Source organism: Corvus hawaiiensis, chromosome 3 (genome assembly GCF_020740725.1).
Source record: "Corvus hawaiiensis isolate bCorHaw1 chromosome 3, bCorHaw1.pri.cur, whole genome shotgun sequence".
Lineage (NCBI taxonomy): Eukaryota > Metazoa > Chordata > Aves > Passeriformes > Corvidae > Corvus > Corvus hawaiiensis.
The window spans coordinates 100,533,352-100,558,896 of record NC_063215.1 but is presented as its reverse complement, the minus strand read 5'-3'; the positions used below and the strand labels follow the sequence as shown (position 1 = coordinate 100,558,896).

General features: G+C 50.6%; 2 protein-coding genes across 4 annotated transcripts; one reads left to right on the top strand and one right to left on the bottom strand.

The window, feature by feature from the left end:
• Nucleotides 1-8,340: 8,340 nt before the first annotated feature.
• On the top strand, nucleotides 8,341-15,577 carry OVOL2 (ovo like zinc finger 2). 2 transcript variants are annotated; one of them, XM_048298916.1, is made up of 4 exons: nucleotides 8,341-8,559; nucleotides 9,260-9,450; nucleotides 11,644-11,836; nucleotides 14,403-15,577. In XM_048298916.1, the coding sequence occupies exons 1-4, from the start codon at nucleotides 8,460-8,462 to the stop codon at nucleotides 14,708-14,710; spliced, it is 792 nt and encodes a 263-aa protein (XP_048154873.1). In that variant the 5' UTR covers nucleotides 8,341-8,459; the 3' UTR covers nucleotides 14,711-15,577. The 2 variants fall into 2 exon arrangements, with proteins under 2 accessions (XP_048154873.1, XP_048154872.1); XM_048298915.1 differs by having other exon boundaries at nucleotides 8,343-8,559; nucleotides 11,644-11,833; nucleotides 14,400-15,577.
• Nucleotides 15,578-17,770: 2,193 nt separating this feature from the next.
• On the bottom strand, nucleotides 17,771-25,359 carry MGME1 (mitochondrial genome maintenance exonuclease 1). 2 transcript variants are annotated; one of them, XM_048298913.1, is made up of 6 exons: nucleotides 25,326-25,356; nucleotides 24,561-24,612; nucleotides 21,555-22,158; nucleotides 20,642-20,864; nucleotides 20,108-20,240; nucleotides 17,771-18,926 (listed from the first exon to the last, which is right to left on the bottom strand). In XM_048298913.1, exons 3-6 carry the CDS (start codon nucleotides 22,075-22,077, stop codon nucleotides 18,792-18,794), a joined length of 1,014 nt encoding a protein of 337 aa, XP_048154870.1. In that variant the 5' UTR covers nucleotides 22,078-22,158; nucleotides 24,561-24,612; nucleotides 25,326-25,356; the 3' UTR covers nucleotides 17,771-18,791. The 2 variants fall into 2 exon arrangements, with proteins under 2 accessions (XP_048154870.1, XP_048154871.1); XM_048298914.1 differs by lacking the exon at nucleotides 24,561-24,612 and having other exon boundaries at nucleotides 25,326-25,359.
• Between the last annotated feature and the right edge of the window lie 186 nt (nucleotides 25,360-25,545).

Genomic DNA, 25,545 nt, shown 5'->3' with positions numbered 1-25,545 from the left:
ATCTGATTGTCCTGAGATTTGAATGGTGGAGGAAAGATAAAACTAGAGGGGAAGATGACAGCATTCTCTACGAGCAAGGAGCACTGCGACTTTCCTTCCATTGCCCGGGCAGCCTGCAAAACAGTTACTTTTGATTTTAAACTCCCCATGCACTTCCTCCTTCCAGCAGCGAGGGCAGGAGCTCCGGGCAGCCGCTACAGGAGCCTCGCTGGTTTTATGGCCGGGCTCGTGTGGTTACACGTTAGCCAGCCAGCTCCGGAGAAGCTGGCGGGTCACCTCCAGCTACATCAACTAGGGTGTGGGGCTGCCACCGGGTGCCAACCCCTCGTATTGCCCTGGCCAGAGGGTGCAAAGGGGCCCCCCATGACCCCAGACACCCCATGATCCTTCCCCTGGCATCACCGGGATGGGGGGACTGAGGAGGAGGGTCTGGATGCTGCCTCCCCACCACATCTCTCCCCGCTTTCCCCATGGCACGGCTGGTCCCTGCCCCTCGTGTTGGGGTGCTGCAGAGGGTACCCGACCCTGGGAGTGCACCCTGGCTGCCTCCTGCAAGTGCTTCCCCGGAGAGGGGAATGAAATGCAGGCAGAGGCCAAAGTCTACCTGCTGTGCAGCAGGGAGAGGATGTAATCCCAGCACATAACAATTATATTGGTGGCAATTGCACAGACCCTTGCCCGCGGCCGGCGGGAACTGCGGCGGTGCTGCTGAGAGCTGAGGGCGGGGGTGCTTGCAGGCTTGGGCTTGGGTGTTTTCTTTCCTGGAAAATATTGTAAAAGGCACCGGGAGATAAAACACATTGTGCATGGAACCCCAAAGGCTTGGCAGGGTAATTCTGCAGTCACCCTGCAGCTTGCAGGGCTGCTGCAAGACAGGGAGGTGGGGGCAGTCCTGGCCCCCAAAGCAGGGTGAGCTGCACCCCTCAGCTCACACCCTCCCAGGAGGAGGAGGGATTCTTGGGCTGCAGCCACGAGGGGAGCAGGGAGAGGAGGGCTAAAGTCAGGCTTTAGCCTCATCTGTGCGTGCGTGGAGGGGCCAGAGGCACCCATGGGTGCTGCAGCCAGCACTGAGCCCCCTCAGCGGTCAAACCAGAGCTGTAAGAAAAGTAGCCCAGCTGGAAGCGGCACCACTGAGCTCCCTAGGCAATTCCACAGGCAGCGGGTGTGTATCCCGGTGTTTCACTCATCCTGGGCGTGTTGGAGCACATGCTCTGCTGTAGCACAGGCGGGACAAGGCAGGGGCTCTCCAGCAGCAGCGCTGGATCCCCGCTGGGCAGCAGCGCTCCCCCTGCACGCGTGGCAGCAGGACGAGGAGCAGCAAAGGTGCACCTGTAACACGGCAGTGCCTGAACAGAGGCTGGGACATCCCGTCCCGTCCCCTGGCCCTGCCTGGAGCCGCTTTGTGCTCGGGTTGGCATCACCACTGCCAGTGGCCAAGGCTGTCCTGGTGGTTTCCTTGTTGGGGAGGAGCTGAGAGGAGTCCAGCAGAACCTCACCTTCTCTTTCTCTGGCTGCCAAAACCCTAGGGAGCTGCACTGCCAGGGTGCTTGGCCAGGAGTGGCAGCAATGGGACTGTCCCAGAGCACCCAGCTGGAGACAGTTATTCTTTCCTCCTGCTGACCCTCTCTGCCCTTATCACTTCTCTCTCACTCCATTAATCCTGCAAAAGGAGAGGGATGGTGGGGACAGCACCTAGTCCCTCCTGGAGATTTTTGAGATGGTAAAGAAATGCTTGAACTCCATACGCATACAATGGGATTTATGGCAGCCGTCATCCGGCAGGAATGAGGAAGCCTTGGGGGGCCCCAGCGGTGCCATTTGTCCTTGGGGAGGGGACAGGGGATTTTCTACCACCGAGGTTTGAGCTTAAAGGGGGGTGGCAGAGATGGCAGGGCCTGTGGGAGGGAGGAAGCACAGTTTATCATGCCATGCCAGCTGCGGGAAGCACGGGTTTCAAAGGCACGCTCATTGTTTTTAGGAACCTAGAAAGGGACTGACTGAGTCAGCCCCCAGTTGTGGCTCATCCAGCTTTTTTCCACCAGCTTTTCACGGAGAGCTTTCCCCCTGGCTCCCAAAACCCCAACAAATGCTTGTCATCCCAGTCAGTTAATGGGCTTCACATTCCTTTTTTGAGCTCTCAGCCTCCATGAGCTCATCCTGCTATGCAGTGCATCCCGGTGGCAGTGCATCCCAACATGCGGTGCCTCCCAGTGTCAGGGAAAAGGTGGCTTTTCCAGGGCAATGCCTCCCATCTGCATGGTCACCCTGCTGAAGCAGACTGCAGCTGGGCAGCAAAATGGGAACAGGGAGATGTGGTGATGATGAGTCGAGCATAATGCAAAGAGAGAAAATGCCCCTCACAAGGATAAAGCCAGGGAGTGGGGTGTCAGCAGACCACCTGTGGTGGGCTTTCCACTGCATTCCAGCAGCCCCCTCCAGAGATTGAATTGGGAAGCTGCTCATCTGGCCAAACCCACCTGGCTGAAGCTTTCTGTGACCTGCCAGAGGGAATCCAAAATCCAAACAACTGGGCAAGAATGGGGAGAGGCTGCTGCCCCATCCCTTCACTGTTCACCCAGCTGTTGGGTTTGGTGCATAGAGATGTCTCTTGTGAAAACACCAGAGAAACACAGGGCATTGAAGGCCACTGCCAGCAGTAACTGGTTGCTGGAAGAGCTGGAGGGGCTCTGACTTACATGGATGCAGGCTTTGGAAGTTAGAGCCCATGTGGATTTGCTGGTGTCTAATAAAGGTGATGTATTTTGAAGCACAGCAGAAATATTCAGAGGGAGTAGCTTTCTGTCTGCTGTTTAGCTACTGACTTGCAGGGTACTCCTGGGATTTCACTACCCTTGGAACCTCTGCTGCTGTATCAGGCTTGGTTGGAACGCACTGAAATTCCCAGGGAGGAAACATTGGGCAGTAGGATTGCAGGAAACCAAGCAACAACAACAACAACAAAAAAGCTAGACAGTGCATGAAAAGCTGGCAAGGGGCTTCAGAGATCTCCAGAGGCAGATGCTCACAGAATCACCTTGCCATGTCAGTCTGAGAGCTCAGGGCTCTGCTGGCCACCCTGTGAGAGTGGACATCTCTCCAAGGGGGTCACTGTCCTCCCAGGCTGGTGCTGGACCATGTGTAGGGGATGTGAGGCACACAAGATCCTCCAGCAGCCTCTTCCACCAAGCACAGGGCCATGGATACCACTGGGGAGGATGCTCAGGGGATGCTGCTGGGGTCCAACACCTGGCACGGACCTCACAGGGGGGCCATTTCCACAGGGAATGGAACCCAGAGGCTCGTGTGGGAACCTGTGGTGATGCTGGGTGCTCCGTGGGAGCAGAGCCACAGTGAATGGGCGGCCAGAGAGACAGTGCTGAGCCGGCTGGGGAGAGTGGGGAGGAAGTGGAGCTATAGGTCGAGAAAGACAGGGAGACGCCGGGAGTGGCAGGGGCCGTGGGAGGCAGGGAGACGGGAGCCCGGTGAGTCAGCCTGGTGGGGTGCTTTGAAACCCGGCAGGGAAGCACAGGCAGGGCAGGTTCTGCCGCAGCCTGGGGAGCCATCTCCCCCCGGCTGGCACCTTCTCCATCCCTCCCTGCTCAGTCAAGGAAAGCAGATCGCCCTCCGAACTGGGGCAGCCTACAGAGCCACTGCTCCCTCCTTCCAAGATAATGCTGGCGTGGAGCCACTCTGGCTCCTGCCGCTGCGGTGAAGCGTTTCCTCATCTAAGCAGGAGAGCTGCCAAACCCTGGCTTGGAAGCAGGGCTTTCCAGTGGCCAGGCTTGGCCCCAGAGCCGGCAGCACAGAGGGTGACCGGGGCAGTAGCTTTGCTCTGCCAGCCCTTGCCACCCCAGCAATGCTCACATCCCCCTGACCCCCGCGGGACCGCGGGCCCGTATTCACGCAAACGCCGTGCTTTGGGTGGGAACCTGCCCTCGGAGACAAGAGCAGCCCCTCGGGCAAGGCACGGTGTGTGCGTGCAGGCGGCTGCCGAAACCCGGCTGAGTCACCCCCGCTGCCGCGGGCGTGCGATGGAGCGAGGGCCGGGCAGGACCGGAGCATCTCCGGGAGCACCTCGGCTCTTCACGGACAGACGCTGAGCGGCCGCACAGAGACAAGCAGGTGGAAGGAAAGCTGGGGCTGGAAGCAGCATGTGTCCAAGGAGAGGGTTTCTTCCAGAGCAGGGGGGTATTTCCTCCGTGCTTTTCTGTGGGCTGTTAAGACACAGTGCTCAGAGGTCCTCACAATCCTCCCTGAAAGACCCTATGATTTGCTTGACCTCCACTGGATAATCCAAGGAAGCAGGCAGTTGGAAAAGGCTGCTCAGGAGATACTGTCCCTTGCTCTAGTCTTGCCTTGGCTGCAATGAGAGCATCTTCCTTCTGTGAGCCCTCTCTCTGTGACGTGGCCGGGATGTGACCCCAGGGCTCCCGGTGGCCTTGCTGTGCCCGCTCCTGGGTGCTGCACTGGGCTTTGTGCTCACCATCCGTCGTGGTTTGACACTGTCCCTGTTTACCTCAGTCAGACCCAATACACCATCCCACCTCGGATGGGGACATGTGGAGCTTTTCAAGGAAGGGGTGTCACACCAGGGTGTGTCTTGCAGAGGACTGGGCAGTGTTTTGACACCAGGACTCCTCCCCATCTCCCCCAAAATGCCTCTTGAGAGCAGTGTGGGGGTTCACCAGCCAAGCTGCTGTCAGCCGGGTTTTTGGGTGACCTGCAGCACATCAGTTGGCCCAGCCGTGGTGTGTCAAGAACACTACAGACCCTGAAGATGAAGGCTCATCTTCCCAAGGGTATGAAGCTGTGGCCTCTCCTGCATGGTCAGTAAACTTGTATAAATCTCCTCACCTGAGCTCTGCTGGAAGCCAGAAACCAAAGGTTGTGCTGTTGCATTTCCAAGCTGCTGTACCAGCCAGGTTCTCATCTCTGTCTGGCCTGGTTGGGCTCAAAATCATGAGAAATGGCCAGAAAAGGGGTCCCGAGTGACTGCTCTCAGCCTTGTGGGCAGAGCATCCGCAGCCCCTGCAGGTGGACTTGCTGGAGTCCCTCCATTTCTGTGCTGGAGGAGTGATGGCTGGGGACAAGGTGCTGCTGGGGGTTGAGCAGGAAGGTCCCTTTGCTGGATTCTGTGCTAAAGACATTGCCAGGGCACTGCTGAGGGACTGTGACTTTCAACAACGTTCAGCTCTGATGGGCTGTGCAATCAAACCCTCATCCCTGCCCAGGCCATGTCCCTCTGCAGCCACATTGTGCTGATCATGGTGAAAAGTAGCCCAGGCAAGTAGAAGAATGGACAGGGCTCCCTGGGATCACAGCTGAAATATTCCTTGTTCACAGATCAAACTGAGTTGTTGTCCCCTGAGCAGTGCCCTCCTTACACCTCCTTTCCCGAGCATCTCTCCCTCTGCTCTGCCCACGCCCAGCTCCTTCGCTTGCTCCCTACACCCAGGTCCTTGCCCCAAGCATGCTGTCCCCACTCCTTCTGGGTGCCACATCAACAGGGTGAGGCTGGCAGTGACATGGGGTCCTCCAGAATGAGGGGGATGAGCCCCCTGCCCTCGCATGTGGCCATCCATCCAACCCCACACGGGGTTAGTTTGGGAAGGGGCAGGATGTGATTGAGACAGTGACACATGGCTGGTTCTTTCTTTGATCCCATCTCTCCCTCCTCACTCCCAAATGATCTGAGTGAAATGAAACACATTTTAGTAGTCAAATCCTTAAGGGTGGGTCCCGCTGTGCTTTGACCCTACAGGGCATTTTGTACATTTAATTTGATTTACACCCGAAATATTACATTCAACATACTGGATTTTCTCCCACACCCAAGTAATGCTGAAAATTAAACAAGATTCTACAGAAATGTCTGTGTGCCATTATCTCATTAGCATCATTATTTATCGAGTTTAATTACAGTGCTCGAGCTATATGGAGCAACATTGCTCCAGTGGGAGTACGGAGAAGGACGTGGCCATCCGGTGACGTGTCCATGGACTGCCTTGCTGAAGACAAGGATCCCCAAGGACCCCACTTCATGGTGCTCCATGTGCCTCCCTGCAATGGTGTCGGTGGGATCATGCTGTGAGCACACTCCCCAGGCTCCTCCAGGTTAGAAAATACCAAGGAGTGGTGTTTTTAGGAAAGGCACCATGGTTTTCTTACGGGCTCTGGCCAAGCAACACCCAAGTTTGGTGAACAGTCTGCACTTCCACCTGGTAGCTCAGCGAGTAGGCAGCCCACTACTGCTGGAATGCTCTCCTTCATGGAGCTGGTGCCTCTCCACCCAGCACCTCTGGCCTTGCCAGAGGCTGCAGGACTTTCTCTCCACTGTGTCTCCAATGGTGCTGGGCACACCTCAACCCTGACCACTCATGTCAAGGCTCCAGAGCTGCTGATGATATTACTATTATTATTGTTATTATTATTGTTATTGTTATTATTCCTGATTCAGCCATGCTTGTAACTGCACGTCCGACTTGGAGCACCCGGTGTAAGTGAAGTGTGTGCTCCAGGACCTCATTGAGAAACTCAAAGCAGGATTTGAGAAAGCCCAGATGACAGTGAAGTTGTCACAGCAAGCTCTCGGCTTGGGAGCGCTCTGATTAATGTCATTTGCTACCTCTTTCGGCTTAAGAGACAAGGAATCATTAAAATAAAAGAAACCACAAGTTGAAAGCACTGCAAAAAAATCAATTAAGCCCCACATAGCTGTATTTTGTCCTGGAGCAAAATCTCAGACATAACAGAGAAATTACATAGCCTTAAAGAGAAAGAGAGAAAGGGAAGGTTTTATGTGCGGTCTTGCTGAGGTATTGCCCGAAGCCATGCTGAGGTGGCTTCTCACCTGGTACCTGCAGAGACTGTAAACTCCCCACAGGAGTAGGGGGAGCAAGTAGGTGCTGGGAGATCCTACTGGAAGTACAGATTGCTGGAGGAGCTCCCTGGCGGTGCATCACCCGATGTGGGGCTGGAGCTTTATCCCTGGGGCTTCACGCTGTCCTACACCCCCAGTCTCAGAGTCTCAGGCCCCCACAAGAGCTCATGCCCAAAAGACTAACGGGGACATGCATCGAGCAGAGCTCTTTCATTTGGCCGTGATACTTGAAGGCGTGTTCTTTGCAGAGGCTCCAGGTCCAGCCCCTGAAGTTAAACCTTTGTCTCAATGAAACCAACAGTGAAACTCCCATCAATTCCCCCCGGTCTGTGCTCTGCCCTGTGGGAGGAAAGCGGCACCCTCAGAGAGGAGTGACTCCGTTTGAAAGGCCTCTTCCTTCATGTGGGGAAACAGCTCCTGGTGCTCATTCCCGCAACTGCTCCAGCCCGGTGCCGTCTCTGCCGCAGGGATGAGCTTGGGGAGGGAGGCACCAAGTGCATTTCCACTGCTTTGAATAAAAAAGCAGATTGAACAGGAGGCAGGAGAAGGAATCCCTGAATGTTGTTAAACACCCAAGGCCACGCCAGGCACAGGCTCTGCTCGCCGACTTCTTGTGGGTTTTATTCTGTTTCTTTTGCTTCCTTCCCCAATACTCTAACCTCTTGTCTTTGTTTCATTTCCACTTTGGGAAGAGGGGGAAGACGACAAGAGGCAAAAAAACTAAAAAAAAAAAAAAAAAAAAAAAGGAGGGGGGGAGAGAAAAAGCTGTGACACGTTTTTAATTTTAGATCAATGACTGAAAAAGAATAAAAATCTTTTTTTTTTTTTCCTCTTTTCTTAACAGAAGAAAGGCTGGTCATTAAGAAAAATAATAACAACTTTCTCTTCCTGCTGCTGCCCCGAGGACAGCTCGGCCTCTCCCGGCGCCTCGGCAAGTCTTCCCCTCGACGGGCTGTCCCGGGGGGGGGTCTCCGCTGAGCCCCCCGTGGGCGGCGGGACCCGCACCCGCGAACGGGGAGCAACCCTGGCCCCCATTCCCAGCAGGGCATCCCGGTGTGGCGACAGAGAAAGGGCCAGCGGGTCCGGCCCGGCGGGGGCTCCACCGGCGGGGCGCGGGCAGGCAGCAGCGGGGGTCTCCCCTCCTCGTTTGGGTTTTTGGTTTGGTTTTTTTTGTTTGTTTGGTTTGTTTTTTTTTTCTTTTTTTAATTTTCAGACGTTAAATTCTTTTGCAAACATTCATGCCTTAGGAAGGGCTGGAACAAAGCTCAGCTGCTCCAACCGGTCGGACAGGTAAGCAGACTTGTTGACACCGTTATGTTTGCAGCACGCATGCTCCTTCCCAAGTTTCCTGGTGCATTTTTCTATTCCACCTTATGAAACTTTCCTCCCCCCCCCCCCCACCCTCTCCCCTCTCCTCCCCTCCCCTTCCCCTCCCCGCGCCTCAGCGGCTCTGCCCGGTGCGTGCGGTCCCGCTCCCCCGGACGGCAGCGCAGCGCCCGCGCCCCGTCGGGCTGCGGGCGGGCGGCGGGGCTGAAGCGGCCGCTGCGCTCCGTGCCCAGCCGTGCCCCCTGCCCTCGCCATGCCCAGAGCCTTCCTGGTGAAGCGCCGGAGCCCGCAGCCGGCGGTGCGCAGCTGGGATGGGCTGCCCGACGAGGAGAGAGCCGACACCTACATCCCAGGTACGGCGCCGGCGGCCGCCGCCCCGCGCCGGGCGCCGCCGGGAGGGACGGAGGGAGCGGGGTCCCCGCGCTCCGCCGAGGGGGCGATTTGGGGAGGGGGCTTTGCCGGGCCGGGGGAGCCCCGAGGGGGCGGGCGGCGGCTTAGAGAGAGTTGTGCGAAACGCGGTGGAGGGCACGGGGACAACACTCGGGGGAAAAGTCCCCGGGCAGCGGCAGGGGTGCCAGCCCCGCCGGGCCGTGCCGCCCCCATGCCTGGCAGCGTCTCCCACCCCGGGGAGCCCTCGGGTATGGCGGGGCGGGGAGGTGGGGGGGAATGCGTGTGTGTGTGTCCAGGAAGGTGGGAAACCTCGTTTGCATGAGAAAGGTGGCTGGGGGAGGAGAAGGAAGGACCCAGGCGGGAGCGGGGGTGATGTACTCCTGGCCTCCCCCTCTCCTCCTCCTCCTCCTCCTCCTCCTCCCGCTCCTCCTGCCTTTGCCCGGGGTATAACGGGAAGGCGGCGGAGCTGGCTTGTTTGAACTTTGGGACCGTTCGTGTTTGAGTTTCCGATTGCAGCGTGAGCCGGGGATCCTCCCCCGCCGCCAGCGGCCCGCCCGCAGGTTAAACACCGGGGCCCGCCGGCTCCCGCCCGCCGCCTCCCTCCCCTGCCCTGCCCGCGGCTCCGGGGTCCCCCCGCTTTATCGCATCCCCACCCCGTTGCAGGCGGGATCGGCTGCGTGCTGCTGGGATATGAAGACAGCTGCAGCCTGGAGAGCAGCGGCAGCAGCGGGACCCGGGACGCCGAGCCCAGCGACCCCCCGACGCCCCAACCTGCCCCCGGCGAGCTGGGCACGGCCGGGGGGATGCTGCTGGACCTGGCCGTCAAGCGCCCCATGGTCAGGTCAAAAATCAAGGTAAACGCCTGCACCACAACCATCTTTTCTCTGGCAATGGCGTGACCCCAGTTCAAGGTCAAGGCCTGGCTGCTGCCCGGGGACACCAGGTGACAACTGTCCCTTGGGCTCTCTTTGTGAGTGGTGACAACACCTGTCCCGCACACCGAGATGGAGGCCTGCGAGAACAGCCGGCCGTAGGATGGCAGCAGCAGGGCAAGCCTCCTAAGAGATGTGCCATAATCTTCCAGTGCCCTTTGCCTTCTCTTATCCTTGCCTGGGACGTGCTGCCCCTGACCTGCTTGGCTCGGCTCCCGCAGGAGCTCTGAATCCAGCCAGGAAGGACCAGCCCTGGCAGCAAGGAGTCATGCCCCATGGTGCGTGGGTGGATCTTGTTCCTTAGCGTGGGGCCTCCTTAAAAGCTGCCTTCTAGGTTGTACTCAAGCCTTCACCAAGAGGGGCTGGGTGAATCTTCACGCTGCCCCCTCACACCTTGACCTATCAAGAAAGCAGCTGAAGGTTCTCCTCCATAGCTGTGAAAGACCATTGCCACCTTGAGGTCGACCTGCAGGCTTGGGTGAAATGAAGCAATCATCTGTCCCCTGAGTTTGCTGAAGAGCCTCTCTTCCTGCAAGGGCAGGAGCCCTGGCTGTCTGGGTGTTCTTGGGCAGAACCAGCAGAGCAGAGCAGTGATTTCCCTCCCAAGGCTGAGAAGGCAAATTGCTCACGGCGCCTCAGGTCCTCGTGGTACCTAAGAACTCAACACCGAGCTCCCAAACAGCGCCGTCTCTCTCTGAACGTCCAGGGTCCCCTCAGCAGAGTTGGAGCCAGGCCACCCCAGTGCTAGGCAGGAGGAGATGTGTTTACCACTGGTAGTTAACACCTCGTTAAACCCTGGCTGTTGCTTTGCTGGATGGAGCTGTAAAAATTACCATTGTCTGTGCCGGGCTGACAGCCTTTCAGTCACCGTGTTCTTAAGTCTCATGATTAGGTTTCGCCCCGGTTATATGCAGCTGCTTGAGGTGGAGTCATAGCCCTGTTGCCCAACAGATTCTTCCCAGATGGCTCCCCCTCCAGTTTCACAGCTCGTGGTTTCACAGCTGCCGTTTTCTTTAATCTTTCTTTACAATTTCGAGTAGCATTGCTTCGGTAGTAAGCAAAGGAGGAGGACCGGGAAAAATAACTGGCTCTTCAGGAAAAAGAAACCCCAGATGTATTCCCGTCTTTGTGAAGAGCCTGCCCTCCCACTGTTTGACTTTAACCTACTTTGTATAATTTAACCTGGGCTATTAATGTCTGTCACAGCAAAACCTCGTTTCAGCAGAGCTGAGTTTTTTCAGTTAATCGATGTGTGCCCGTGGTCCTGTCTGCTCTGCTGGCTTTCCCTCATCCCGGGCGTCTAACAGTGTCCGTGTGTTCTACCAGGAATAATTAAACCAGCAGTGCAGTATTTACATTTTCCAGACATTCCTCTGAGGAGCGATCTTCCCAGGAGCTGAATCATCAGCGTCTTCTTTAGTTATGTCATGGTGTTGGCAAAATGCTTTCGGTGCTAGGAGCAGGAATCAGGAGGTTACCCCCCAATGTCACCCTGCTGTTAATTAACGAGCCGGGGACACCAACGGGGGGGGGGAGATTAGGGCCATTGTTTCAGTCTCTGCTGAGTCAGCACAACGTGCCTTGGGCTTATCTCTCCAAAACCACCTTTTTATCACTGCTGGCTGGTTTTTGAGGGACCCGGAGCAGTTGGAGGCGTGACTAGTGAAGGCGCTGCGTAACACAACTCTCTCACACCAGAGAGGACTTCCCTTCTCCATCCAGGATACCAGCTGAGTGCAGGAGCAAACACACGAGTTGTCCCACAGAAAGGTGCTCATAGCCGAAGCCCTCATGTTCATGGATGTAGCCAGACGAGGGTTGCTGCCTCTGGAAGGAATGCATTACACAGAATTTGTTTTAATCCCTGAATCCAAGCTGGCCAGAGATGCCTCAGTCCCAAACGGTTCACGTTGAGTCCCCCACTTGATAGCAAGGAAAGCGTGAAGGTTTCACCCCGCAGTGAAGCATTCAGCCCGAATGCTTTCACTTTTCGTTTCTAACAGATCCCAATATTTCTTTTAATGCCACAATAAGTCCTGCTTATTTCGCTTTATTTCTTCTGTTGGTGCTCTGTTGTTCATCCCAATGCTCACGCAGTCCTCTCCCACTCCTCAGTTCACCACGGGCACCTGTAACGATGCTGCCCTGCATAGCTGCGAGCTGTGTGGAAAAGGCTTTCGCCTGCAGAGGATGCTCAACCGTCACATCAAGTGCCACAGCCAGGTGAAGAGACACTTGTGCACCTTCTGTGGAAAAGGCTTCAACGACACCTTTGATCTGAAAAGGCATGTCCGGACCCATACTGGTGAGAATGCGTTCCCTGGGGACCCGTGGGAGGCTCCGGGGAGAAGGGGTGGGATGGAACAAGGACAAGGAGAGGGTGAGGGTAACCTGGCAAGACCATAACACAAAGCCCTGGTTAACAACATTTGCCAAAAATAGTGAGGATGCAGAGGAGAAAAGGGGAATATGTGAGCATGGACGGGGAAAAGTCCTGGGAGTGATGAACTCTGAGGAGAGCTAATGAAATCCGTGTGAAGCAGTGAGGGTTGCAGGACCTGCCATCCACGCCTCGTGTAGGCACAGCAGCCCTGTGCTGCCATGCCTGGGGCATCGAAGCTGCGATAACCCACCAGGATAACCCCCCGGGATAGCAAATCACTGCACGTTATCAGTGTGCAGAGATGAGTGGAGGCAGGAGCTCGATGAAAATGCTTTGCCCTCTAGAGGCAACGAGCAGCAGCTTCCCGGGCTTTTTGCTGTTGAGAGCCTTCCCAGCTGATCGTTGGCAGGATGGGATCATGGCTAGATTTTGGCACCATCTGGAGAAACCAGGGTGTGGTTCATGCTGTGCCTCCCCCAGGCTGGAGGGATGTGCTGTCTGTGGCCACTCTGCAGTGGGGTCAGTTCCTGAGTCCATCCCAAATAGCAGTGCTTGTGTTTCTGTTGCCTCAAATCCAGCTCACTGTTCCTAGAAGTTCTTACCTCAGCCTGGAGCAGGGAGAAGGCTGCCAGATTGATTGGCTTTTTTTTCTTGGTGGAAGCAGTGGCTTAAATAAACATCAACCCCATGCTCACTGAGGGCAATGCTGGCTGTTCCAAGCAGGCTTTGATTTCGCACTGTTGGGCACCCAGAAGGTGCATCCACCACATCTCACAGGCACATCCCATCTTTCCAGATGTGTGGTCACCCAGTGGGAGCTGGAGACTATTTGGGCTTGCTCTGCAGAGCCCCTTTGTTGGTTTAGGCCCCATTAACCAGGTGAACTGCTAGAGGTGACACAGGGATGTTGGTAGGCAGCAGCTGTTTCTAACTAGTAGAGTGCCCAAAACCAATGACACCCATTTGGATGGGAAGGCATTGGCTGGAGCCAATGTTTTGGGCTGTTTGGGTTTGTTTGCAAAGCTTTCATGTGGAAAGGAGAGCTGCTGGCTGCAAGCAGGGAGCTGCCACTGGGGTATGGCTGGAGTGTGGAGTCAGTGCTTCCAAAAGAAGTGATTTTTCAACCTGTCCCCTCATCAGAGAGTCAGAAACTAAATCCAAGAGGGTCTCTGGTCAGAATCATTTAAAATGATTCCTAAATTATCTAAAATGATTCCTAGGTGATGAAGAGGTTCCCACAGTCCTGATGGGCTGTGCCATCCTGGCACTACCCTTTCTGTGCTTCTGTTCCTGCCTATGGAGCACTGGAGCAGGCACCGAGGATGGTGAAGGTTTAAATTGCCTTCAAATGAGCATGAAACAGCTTTTTGTGTGTGAATTCTAAAGACAGTTTGGGCTTTCTCTCCAACTGCAGTTTAATGGAAATGAAGCAATTTCACAGCAGCAGGCATTAGGAAGCTTTTGTCTTGATAGTTTAATCTGGTGCACTGGGATAACCTCTTTTAACTAAACAAAAATGCAGTTGAGATGCTGCTTATTGGAACTTCTATTTAGCTTGGATTTCTGGTAGAAAAATCAGCTCCTGACTGGTAACTTAAGGCAATCACAAAGTTACAACTGTCTGAACAGACCAACCTGGTGTACCCATTTCTGCCTGGCTCACTATAGGTCTGATCTTCCAGACCCTGGCATTCCATCTTCCCTGGGGAAAAGCAGGGGTTAGGTAACTCCTTATATCAGTTTTAAGGGTGGTTTTTGCTTGGAAACTCACTGATCTAGTCTAGTAAGTGGAATTCCAGCTGGTTTAGGTTCTTTCAAGTGTTGCTACATCCTCAGCTATTTAAGCACTGGGGGGGGGGGGGTTGTTGTTGTATCAGTGTTGATTGGTGGTAAAATTGATTTTTGTGATGTTGGTTGTCTGGGCATTCAAATCACAAGTCAGTTCCTTGTCCCTCCTCTGGAAACACGCAGACTTATTTCTTTCATCTTCCTGGCACTTCTTTTCTACAATTTCTAATCTCAGTCATCAAATCTGTATTGTATGAAAGTGCTCTCGCTCCTTTGAAGCACTTGGGATCGCTGGACATTCACTGATGTTCACTGAAGTCTCATTAAACTAAAAGAGAAAAATTAAAGTCTTACCAAGACAGAAGTTTTTATTCATTATAAAATCTGAAACCGATAGTTTTACCTAATCACAGGATTTCAAATAGTCAGGGGTCTAAAATAAATTTCGTAGGAGTTGATAATGGCTGCCTTAGGACCAAACCACCAATGGGCATCTGTTATCCTCAGCATCTGTCTGTGCCTTCTCAAAACATTCCTAGGTTTTCTATACCTGAATATGAGAACCCATTCCTGAACACCTTAGCCTGAAAGCAGGATGTTTTGTTTAGAGAGGTAGTTCCTGGGCTGCTAGATATGTACTCAGCAGCTGAGGTGAGGAGACACAACTCGGGATGGTAACCCCTGTGTTTTCCCGCTGCAGGGATTCGTCCTTACAAGTGTGAGGTTTGCAACAAGGCCTTCACGCAGCGCTGCTCGCTGGAGTCGCACCTGAAGAAGATCCACGGCGTGCAGCAGCAGTACGCCTACAAGCAGAGGAGGGACAAGCTGTACGTGTGCGAGGACTGTGGCTACACGGGCCCCACGCAGGAGGACCTGTACCTGCACGTCAGCGGCGTCCACCCCGGCAGCGCCTTCCTGAAGAAAACCTCCAAAAAACTCGCAGCTGTTCTGCAAACCAAACTGAGCCCCGTCCTGCAGAGGAACTCCAAAGAGGATGGCAAGGACGAGTGACATGGGGGCTCGTAGTGCTCGACAGCAATGAAGTTTACATGTAGGACTATATATATTATTTTTTTAAGAACAATTTTGAAAGGATCACCTGAAATTAAAGGGATGCTTTTGTTAACGGGACTCTCTTGATGTTGGTAAAACCTCAACTTGACAGAAATATTCCCATTTGTGATGGAAGCATCAGACTTTTTTTTTTATCTGGCCAATAAAAATGGAATGCTTGCAAAGGCTGTCACCTCTCAGATGGAGTATTTACTGAACTGACATTTGGGCAACCTGTTTTCTGTTCCAGCTCTACCACAGGTCTGAACACCCCTGACAAATCAGTTCACTTTTCCCCAGTGTATTTTGTAAAGTTACTAACTGTTACCTCCTGTGCAAACTACTTATGAGAGGTTTGGGTAAAAAGTGTTGGGTAAGAGTGGTACTCTATGCAACATTAATTAAAGTGCCTTAAGAACAGGAGTGCATTGCATCAGCAAATGAGTTAAAATGTGCAAATACCCTTAACTCTGCCCCCTGTGCAGTCTGCTAACAAGTTATGGGAGTGGGATCCAAGGTGAGTTGAAAACTCTTCTCAAAGGATGCAGAACGTTTTCTTCCCAAAGTTTCTCTACTAGCAAATGACATTATTCCAGGGCAGACTTTTGGTTGTGTCTTAGGTACTTTAAGCCATGAATTTACTTTTGTCATGTTGATATACAAGTGAAATCTTAACTCTGACATTTCTGGATTTGTCATGCTCACTTTGAGGATTATGACCACATCCTTTTAACATACACCAGTATCAACCCAGAAACCCAAAGAAAGCACTGTAATGACTTGAAAAGAAGTATTTTCTGTCATGATGAAATGCAATTTTGTGCATATTTTATGGTGTGTGTGTGTGTGTTTGGGGATTTTTTTTTTCTCTTTTATATTCAAGTGCCTGTTCGTTAATACAAGAATGCCATGAAAAGTGGGGCTGAGCTTGTGTCTTCTTCAGGAGATCAGTGCAAAACTGCAGGCACCAATCTGGCTGCTCCTCTATGACCACTGTCAAGTGTAGAAGGCTCCTCCCACCTAAAATACAAAGTCAGGCACAGACAGGACCTTCACAGTCACTGCTGCTAAAATGAGAGATTCTGAGCAACTTTGCAAGAATTGTAAAAAAAATCTTTTCAACTTGCTTCAATTTTGTACAGGCACCTGCTTGGGTTTTCATGGGGAAAAACTTCTAGGGGTCTTCAAAACATTCTTAAGGATAATAATACTTTATTCAACACAACTGTTGGTGCTTGGGCCCCTGAAAACGAGGATAATAAAGTGATGCCACTGTGCTAAGAACAAACTTATCCTATGTAGCAAGAAAGTTTGTAGAATACTTTAATAAATGGGAAGTTGCTGAGGGAAAAAAAGCATCTGAGGTAAATTAGGAGATCCTGACTTTACAGGAAGAGCTGAAGCCTGTGCACCAACCCCCAGGTCTTATAACTGAACAGTGTAAAGGGAAGGTTGCTCACCCTGCAATGGGATTAATGTTCACCTGACTGCATGGGATTTGTGTGCTCAGCTCCTCTGAAACCTCAGCCCTTCCCCTGGCACAGCAGAGCTGTGGCTGAAACCCTTCCTCTCCAGCCAGAGACATATTTTGTGTGTGTACCTGCATGCATGGGCTGGTTTTTTATCCCTCCTGCACCACATGTTGCTTTTGCGCTCCCTCCTGTGCCACTGCCACAGCACATCCCTGCTGACAGAACCACAGGCACAGTGAGGTGTGCACAGAAAGGATTCACAGCAAAACAGAAAGGGAGCAGGTAGCAGGGCACAAGGGACAACCCACTCTGGATGGAGAGCAAAGCTCTGGGAAGCTGGATGTCAGAGCTGAAGTAACTGCCCTGGTTGCCTGGCAGGTTTGTCTGCAGAGGACAGAGAGTGCCTGTAGCAGTGCCCTGGGCACAGCACTTGAACAGTCTGGCAGCTTAACTGAAACTGTTCACAAAGTGCGTTTGGGTTTGTGTGACACTGGTGACAGCCACCTGCCAGTCCTGTTACAGGACAAACCAGCTTGTGCTACTCCAGAAATGCTCCAGAGCTCAGCCAGGGATGCCCAAGGCAGCAGCCAGGCTTTCAGAAGTGCCAGACACGGTGACTCCCACCGCTGCTGTCTTTGAAGGCTGGCTGCCTCCTCCTGGCTCTCTGAGGTACAGACTCAGCTGGGACTTAGGTTTACAAAATGACTTTGCTGGCAGCCTCCCTCAAGCACGGGGATTTTCTTAAACAAATGGACACAAATCCAACAGGTGCCAGCCAACAACACTGCCCAGGCTCCAGACTGGTCCTTATTCATGAGGGGGCAGGATGAGGCTGAGCATTTACATGGTTCAGAGACATCTAATGGCTGAGTGATGTACTGATGAAGAAAGCAATCCCACCCAAACGTTGCCCAGCAGTTCAGCACTGCCCTCCTCTACCCAATCCCAACCAACCCAGGGATTTCAGTACCTTTTATCACCTCCTACCTCTGCCCACCCTCTTTGTATTCACAAACTGTCTTTCACAGAACACTGACACTGTTCAGTGACATTAAACCAGCCACCTGCTAACACTTTGTGCTGTGGGAAGATCCTTGTTAAACAGGTAGGACTTCAGAACACACGTAATGTGTTTTAATGGTGTCATCTCTGAACCAGCTTTTCAGTCCCCATGGTTTGTCTTTTTAGAAATCTAATTAAGCAGAGTTATGACATCACTAGGCCAGGTTTGAATAAGCAAGTACCACTCTAACTCAGTTTCACTGCACAAATTTCCACAGTTCAGTAATCTGGAGGCACAAGACTAAGCAGCACAGAGGTTTAAATTTCTGGGTTTTTAGCTATGGTTCTGGCTGATTTTCTTGAAGCTTAGAGGTTGGTCAAAATTTTATTTGTAAGCTGCAGCAGTCTTGTGAAAATCCATACATACAATTCATAGAAGACAAAGAGAATGAGGAAAAAAGCTTTCCAGAGCAGCACTGCCTGACATGATCAAGGCTTATTCTCTGCTTTACAGACCTGATTTTATATGCTTCAAAAGTAAAAGTTCTGTTTCAAAACATTTATTCACAAACTTACTTGGAAAAAAAACCAAACAAACCCAAACAAACAGAAACCCATAAACAGAAACCCAACCAGCAGCTCTTCACCCCTCAGAAGGCCTGGCTTCACAGCCACAGGCCTGCTTTGATACAGAAACTCACGTGACACTGGGATCATTCCACAGGGGTGGGCTCCATGTTGGATCACACCCACAGCAGTCAGGAGAGCTCAAGGCAGTGGCAGCACAGAGCTCACAAGCCAAGGCACAGAGCCCGTTTCACAGCGCTGTTCTGTGGGCTGGCTGTTAAGAAACCTGCAGGAGGAGCCACTAGCAGCAGCTAATGTTCCCACCTCTCAGAACACTCGCTGGAAATTTCTGTGAGCATTGGTTACAATTCTGTTCCTCCCTTTCTGAGCCACTTTTGTTAAGCGGTCATTTTGCTGTAGTATTCTAAATAAGAGCTATTTCATTAAAACCCTCAGCACAGGTTTTCCAGTTGTAGCTGTAAGAAAAAACACAAATAGTAACAAGCCTGATGATGGCATGAGCGAGAACTGACTGAAACCCAGTCTACCATATCAATTTCTTTATCATTTGCATTTCTCTCAGCTCATACATTGCAGACGTTGTCTTGCTTTAGTTCACCAACTTCATTTTCAAAGACTCAGTTCTGCAACATTTTTTTTTCCTCAAAAATCACAAAAGAAAGATGATTTGATCAAGCATTTTTACTTGATGATAGAAACTCTTCTATCAACCTCAGGCTGTATAAACTGTGTGGGATAAAAAAGAGGTTAAATAAGTTGGCTTTGTTCTGCCTGGACCACTGAGGTCACCTACAGTATAAGCAAACAGATATTCCCCATTTGAAAGTTGCTCACCTTTTTGGGAGGGGAGGGAGGGGAACCCCGCTAGTAAGAAATTAGCCAAAGTTACTCAAAAAAGAATAGGAAAGTGGTACATTTAAAAAAAAGGTTCTTCCTTTGTCTCTGTGCTCAGACCATTTGCTCGTGCTTAGTCTGGGTCAGTTTTTGTCCATGTACTCCTCCAGGCGCAAGAGCCACTTACTCCAGTACTGTGAGCACAGGTCAGGATCCATGAAATGTGGATGTGCTGGAGAGCCGTTCTTGTAGGCAACCACAACGAGCCCACAGCGAACCTGCAGCACAAACAGGGGGCTGGCAGAAATCCAACATTTGTAGGCAACCCAAAGAGCTAAACCTCACTGCAAAACATCTTCCTAACATACACATCTCACGCAAGACATGAGGAATAAAAAGGGGCAATAGCTCACCATAAAACACTTGGAAACTTAAAATTCAAACGCTCCAAAAAACCCCAAGCCCAAAGTTCTGAGTAACTTCAGTGGAAACCAGGGGACATGAACTCTGAGGATGAGTGATATTTAAATCCTGCAGATGCCAGGAAAATTGCCAGAGACTGAGGAGGCTTTGCCTGGGGCCATACAACCAGACTGGTGCCACTCTCCAGCTTCAGTCTGGATAAAAATGGTTACTTAGGTATGTTCTGACATCTTTCATACCTGACAAATCCCAAATCCTAAACAGCCACTGGCAGTGGGGGGGCAGGAAGCTAATGGCAGAATTCCAGCCCGTATTTCACTCTGTAAGGATCATGTCTGTAGATTGTGCTTGTGTTTACTGACCTCTACAGTATTCTAGAAAGTCCTTTGCACAGCAAATGAATCAACCTGCTCTCTTCTGCTTCGTATTTCCTCCCTTCAATATTTGTATTGAGGTAAAAATTGTTCAGGCCAAGCAGACAGGCTAGAAATGCTTTTGGAGTCTTTAAAAACATTATTCCACTGTCTTCTGATGAAGTGATTCACTACTTTTCCCTGAGGAAACAGTACAGCTTCCAGACACAAGTGCAACACTTAGTCCTTAATTTGCTAGTGGGATTCAGCAAGACACGATACAGGTAAGGCCCTCCCTCACCATTTTCTTGTTTGCAAGCTCTTTTGCTTTATTTCTTCCCCTGCCTCTTCCTACCCTTGACACAAGGAAAAAAACACACAGGACAGAGCACAGGGGATCACCCAGATGCCAAGTCCCTGGGAGTTCATCTAAGCATCCCTTGGTTCCACTGAGCACTTCCTTAAAACCACTGAAAATTCACTACTGGCAGCCAAGGGCAGCAGGATTAGCAGGAGTAGTGGAATTATTTCACAGTATGCCAGCTTAACCTGATCTAGGACTGGGCTCCTTTGTTACAAATCCTACCAACACATGCATGATGGACAGCAGGTTCTACAGGCAGGAAGAAATGAAGATAACACAGGTGTTGCTGCTTGTCTCGACATGCAGCAGGCCTACTGACCTGGAAGTCATAATTGGCATCATGATTTATGGCTCCAATATATGCTGCAACCTGTAATGGGTTGTCATAAGTATTCTGCAGAAATGGCTTTGGTTTCTCCGAAGTTTTCCAGTCGATCACACACAATCGGCCCCTGCACAGGAGAACAAAATAGGACAATGCTTTAAACTTCAGTTTAGTCACAAATAAGAAAACAGGGATGACACAGCACATACAGACTTCTCACTCTCAGCCTGTTTCACCCTGATGTCATGTTGCTCATTATTATCTCTAAACAAGTCTCTTTCGCTGGCAGTTTTGATCCTAAAAACCAAAGCTTACTAAAACCTGCCACAGTTCCTGGAAAGCGCTGATGATTGCTTAAACCTGTCCCTTCTGCAGTAAGGAACTCTCCACCAGAAAAAACAGAGCAGGTTCATCCAGGGGAGTTCCTCCATTTTGCCAGTCCTAGAGCTCTGTCCAGCTTCCCCCAATCACACCCCGGCCTCCAGAGCACCAGGGGCACCACAGGAGTCTGAGGGAAGGGCACCTCACCGATACTTGGCCACGCAGTCGACCAGGCCCAGGTACTGCAGGGTCTCGTGCTGAACTCCGCTTTCCAGAGCCTTCACCTCGCTGATGTCTCCCAAGACATGTTCCACGCTGGATAAGTAGCCAGCCACGACATCATCTTTGCCCTGCTCCTTAGCTGCCTTCTCTTCAGACAGGAAAATTGATTCCAAAGCTGAATGGAAGAGCTCTCCCTGGAGAAAAAGATCTAAGAAAAATGGGAAAACCCCCTCACATTTTAGACACTACTTTAGATTTGTATCCTACACTTTACACAATGCAGCTCTTAAACCAGTCCTGGTTTTTGTACTGAAAGTTTTGAGGGTGTGGGGAGAAGGAAAAGAAACAGAAAATAAATTGTCAATAGTAAAATTATAAATAAATGAAAATATATATAAATAAAATATATCCCTTATATTAATGCTTAGTTTATTTTTTTTAGTCTCATTGATTACTCATACATACACTGGATAAACTAAAAAACTTCACCATAAACAGCAGGGCACACTGGTTTTTAAACACTCAGGATTTTAGGAGTTCAAAATGCCTATTTCCATCTTGTCACCAAGCAGCTTTGTAACAGCAAAGAGGCTCAGTAATACCAGCTGGAAAATATCAATTTCTAAATAGATACTGGCAAATAGAGAACTAAAGGGAAGTCAGAAAGAATTGAGCAAAGTATGTTTACAGTCTGATTCTTGTTTTCCACAAATTTCTAAATCCATTTTCATGGTCCTAGAACAAAGACCAGAGCTTAGGCTCATTGGTAACAGGTACACTCACAACATGCTCTCATGAAATGGAAACAACTTCATGGATTTCCAAACCACTTGGCCTAATGTACCTGCCAGAAATCCATACTGCTTCTACTCTGCAATCACACTGTGGCTAGACTTACTTTTGGTATACTCTTCAAATCCCTCTTTTCCAAGTTCCTCTATCATTTTATTCTTCCATCTTTCCAGATAAAAGACTTGCTGTGGAGAGAGGGTTTCTTGAAGGATGCGGGTAACACTGGGCATCTTTGCTCTTTGTAACCCGATTTTCATGGGGACATTTGAATCACTGCTGACAGGAAGAATTCTCTTGCTGGGGTTTATTAAAGGAACCCAGTTCTTGGGAGTTTTTGTCCCAGCTTTAATTGGAGGTCTGTGTTTATTTGGTGGCCCATATAACCAATTGTCCTCCTCAAGTATTGTCTCTGGTGTTTGGGCACTGGTTTTGTAGGACGTAACAGAGTGGACCAAGTTCTTGTATTTTTCTTGGTCGACTTGTTCATAACTGTTTCCTTTTTTCTTTTTACTATAAACACATGCAGAGGTAGACAGACACGTATATGGGAATTGCTTTTGGCAAAACGGTATTTGAAAAAGCATTTCCAGGCTCCCTGCTTTCCTGGACAGGATCTGTAGGAATTGCATCCTGACAAGAAGTGTTTGTGAGCAGTTAGAGTTTTCTTCCTTCTGTCAGGAACAGTCTGTGGGTTACCATATTTTTTCCTCCTGTGGAAAAAGAAATTTGTGATTTCCAGAGTCACAAAACTCTGCCACCATCCTATTCTTGCCCTTTGCCAAACAAAGAATTGCTATGCCCAAAGTGTCTTCAAACACCTTGTACCACCTTTACTCTTCAGATAAATAAGAGAAAGACTCAATGAGCAAGGAAAAGAGGAAATGCTCCCGAAAAGAACAGCTGCTGGCCTGACAAATCTGAAATCTGAAACACTTGAAGATTTGTTGCAAGCAGCAAAAGTTGCATCACAGGACATCCCTACAGCAACAGTATCAGAACTGCCATGGAGGTAGGCACAAAAACCTGATCTGCCACAAACAACCCCCCAAAAGAGGGAGGGGGAAATAAAAGCTACAGAGAGGAGACTGAAGCTAATCCATTGCTGTGAGGTATTAAAACTTTTAAGTTTATAGTGAATGACCAACTTAAGGGGATTGTGGGGACAAGGTACCTTATGGGGTATAAACCCACATCTTTCTTTTGTATACCTAGGAGAAAACAGACAGCAGGATATACAACTGTGAAACTTGAAGCTAGAAAAGCCAAAGAGAAACCAGATGCACTGTGAGTATTTTCAGATTCAAAGATTTTTTTTAAAAGTTCAGAATAAAATATAAAAGTATTTTTCTAAACCAAGTTTCAACCATAGCTGTGCTCTAACCCACTTAGGAAATTTAAAAGCAAGAACAGCATAGAAGCAATACCAGTCTCAGCATACCTGCTAGAGCTGCACTGGAACTGCAGTGCTGAGCCCTAGGAAGGTTTTTGCACATGGATAAAATGCAACACTTCCATAGCAGCATTTCACACGCAGAATTGAGGCCCCATTCTCCTACTGAAGTGATCTGTTTACCATTCCAAAGCTCCCTCCATCCACTGCAAAGACAGAATCCCTGCTCACTGCCAGCTAACAGCAGCATTCTGTTCCTGACAATCCTTCCACGTCACTCTCTTCCTTCCCCACACTCCTCACACAGCGCTTCCCACGCCGCCCAAGCCGTGGGCGCCACGGGAAACAAAACCACGGGGAGTTATTTTGTGTGGACAGATCCCAGAGCTGCAGTGGGCACGGTGTGGGGGTGAGCATCTGTCACAGAAGTTTCCAAAAATGGGGCAGCTGATTAGAACAAGGCATCTCCCAGCAGGAGGCTGAGACTTTGGACTCGGGATCCATAAATATTGTCCTTCAGCTGTGAAGGACAAAGCCATGCAGGGGTACCAGTTTAATCAGGAGCAGGCAGATATGCTGCTTTTCTCCTCACTGGCTTTACATTCTCACACTCTTTGGGGAGCTTGGGCAAATACAACCTGTGCCGTAACCTGGTGGCATGCAACTGATACAAAAGTAACCTCTCAACAGCAAATCCTAAAAAGCAGTGCAGAAAAATTAATCTCTCCTCTCTTAGGGCTTACCTCTAAATAGAGCTGCTAGAGCTGGGATTTAAAATAAAAGAGGAAAAACATGTTCTTATTCCAGTGTTAACAGTATCCAAGCCTGTAGTTTCTTGGGCTATTATTTGAAGATTATTATCAGAAAACGTTGGGCCAGTGACTGCGGCTTTGTTCCATAAAGCCACAGCACAAAAGAAGAAGTTCATTCTGGCTTTATGCCAGCTGCAGGAAGCAAGACGATAACTGATTCAGCATAAGTTCACCTGTAGTAAGCTGCTCCCTCAACACGTTCTAAGGAATAAATTTATACCAGATCAGTGTTTTGAATCACGGAGCTATTGAAATACAGAATCTTATGAGCTCTAGAATTAATTTACTGCAACACAATGCTTCAGTGAATAGTCTGAATTTTGAGTTAACAGCCTACATTGTGCTGGGGAATACACCTGTGGAATTTCCAATACCTGAGGAAATGTTTGTGCACTGTATGAACAGAACCACCAGGAAAGGGAGAGTTTGCCAGCTGCTGTCCTGTTTTATAAAAAGAAAGAGGTTCTAGGATTGCTTAGAAATATGGAACCCTTGTGCCCAGCTGAATAAAGAATCATGTGTTTTTCAAGAAATCACAGTGGCATTTCTGTGCAGATAACTTACAAGAAACAAATGGAGTGGTTGGGATCTACTCTTGCACATAAATAACAGAATTTAACTGAGATTTCCCTCTAGGGAAGTGTCTCCCTTCTCTCTGAAAGCATTTGTATTGAAGACTGGCAGAATTGCATCAAGTGTTGCATGATGAGCCACACCAGAGAACAGAAAAAAAAAATTAAAGTAATCTGGAGGTAAAAAAAAAAAAAAATCAGGAGGACTTAACTTTCCCAAGCAAGTTGACTTTGCAGCTCCAACAATAACTGAGCTAACACAACTGAGGCAGTTTTTTTCCAGGATAGGAATGGTTTAACGGAAGGAAATATAAAGGATTACATCCATAAAAACCTACCTCCAGCTGTGGTTTCAGACAATAACCAGTATGGCTTTTTCTCCACAGCCACCTATCCAGCAAGAAAACAAAGCACTGGCTTACTTCAGAAAAAGAGCACTGCTAAACACACCTACAGATCTGTTGCCCTGTGTCCCTAATTTGAGGAGAACAAACCCACTGATGAAGGTATAACTGTGAGTTCCCTGAAGTTTGCAAACTACATTACTGAACCTATCCAGGTTAAAAATACACCTCCCTCTTTTGGGATGTTTAGGGCACAAAGAGAGACAACTTAGCAACCCGTTTAAAGCACAAGCCCACAGGGCTACCCTTAACCAAAGGGTAACTTCAACAAGCTTCAGTTCCCAGTTCAAGCTTCATTCCCAGATCAGCACTGGGAATGGAACTAGTGGGGAATAGGGCTGTAACACGAAGTTAGCGTTTTCTGCGATCTGTGAAAGAGCTGGGCCAACACCAGTGACCACCAAGTGCCCTCAGGCAGACAAACTTTCTACATGGGCTCCAGGTGTCTGAAAAATCCCAGATAAGATAAGCCCGCTCTTGTGCAGAGGGAGATAAACCACTCCGGACAAGAAGCCCCGCCGGACGCGGGCATGCCCAGCCACGGCAGCCCGGCCATGCGGGCCGCTCGCTGCCGGACCCGGGGGCAGGTTGGGCCAGGGGAGCACCAGCCCCGTCCCTCCTTCCCCTCCCCTTGGCCTTCCCTCGCCCTCAGGCCCGCCGTGCACCCCGCGCTTCTCACGACCCACGGCTCCGCGTTACCTCAGCCGCGCTTCCCGCCACCGCCGCGGGCGCCAGCGCGCATGCGCGCCCCGCCTGCCGCCTCCGCCGCGCTCATCGCGCATGCGCCGCCCGCTGCCTCACGGGACTTGTAGTTCTCCCGCAACGCCAGCCGCCAGCCTCTTCCCCTTCGCTGAAGCGCCCCGAAAGGTGGTAAGAGGGGCGCGCCCGCTCCACCCCTCGCTTCTTGGGTGTTCTTTGA

What these genes read in the sequence shown, in the direction of transcription:
- MGME1 (XM_048298914.1), bottom strand. Translation starts at nt 22,077, where the DNA reads ATGCAATTCCTACAGATCCTGTCCAGGAAAGCAGGGAGCCTGGAAATG. An exon ending in ATTTGAAGAGTATACCAAAA is followed by an intron (nt 20,865 to 21,554) that starts GTAAGTCTAGCC and finishes CATTTTTCTTAG; the next exon opens with ATCTTTTTCTCCAGGGAGAG. An exon ending in GACTGCGTGGCCAAGTATCG is followed by an intron (nt 20,241 to 20,641) that starts GTGAGGTGCCCT and finishes TCTCCTGTGCAG; the next exon opens with GGGCCGATTGTGTGTGATCG.
- OVOL2 (XM_048298916.1), top strand. Translation starts at nt 8,460, where the DNA reads ATGCCCAGAGCCTTCCTGGTGAAGCGCCGGAGCCCGCAGCCGGCGGTG. An exon ending in AGCCGACACCTACATCCCAG is followed by an intron (nt 8,560 to 9,259) that starts GTACGGCGCCGG and finishes ACCCCGTTGCAG; the next exon opens with GCGGGATCGGCTGCGTGCTG. An exon ending in TGGTCAGGTCAAAAATCAAG is followed by an intron (nt 9,451 to 11,643) that starts GTAAACGCCTGC and finishes CCCACTCCTCAG; the next exon opens with TTCACCACGGGCACCTGTAA.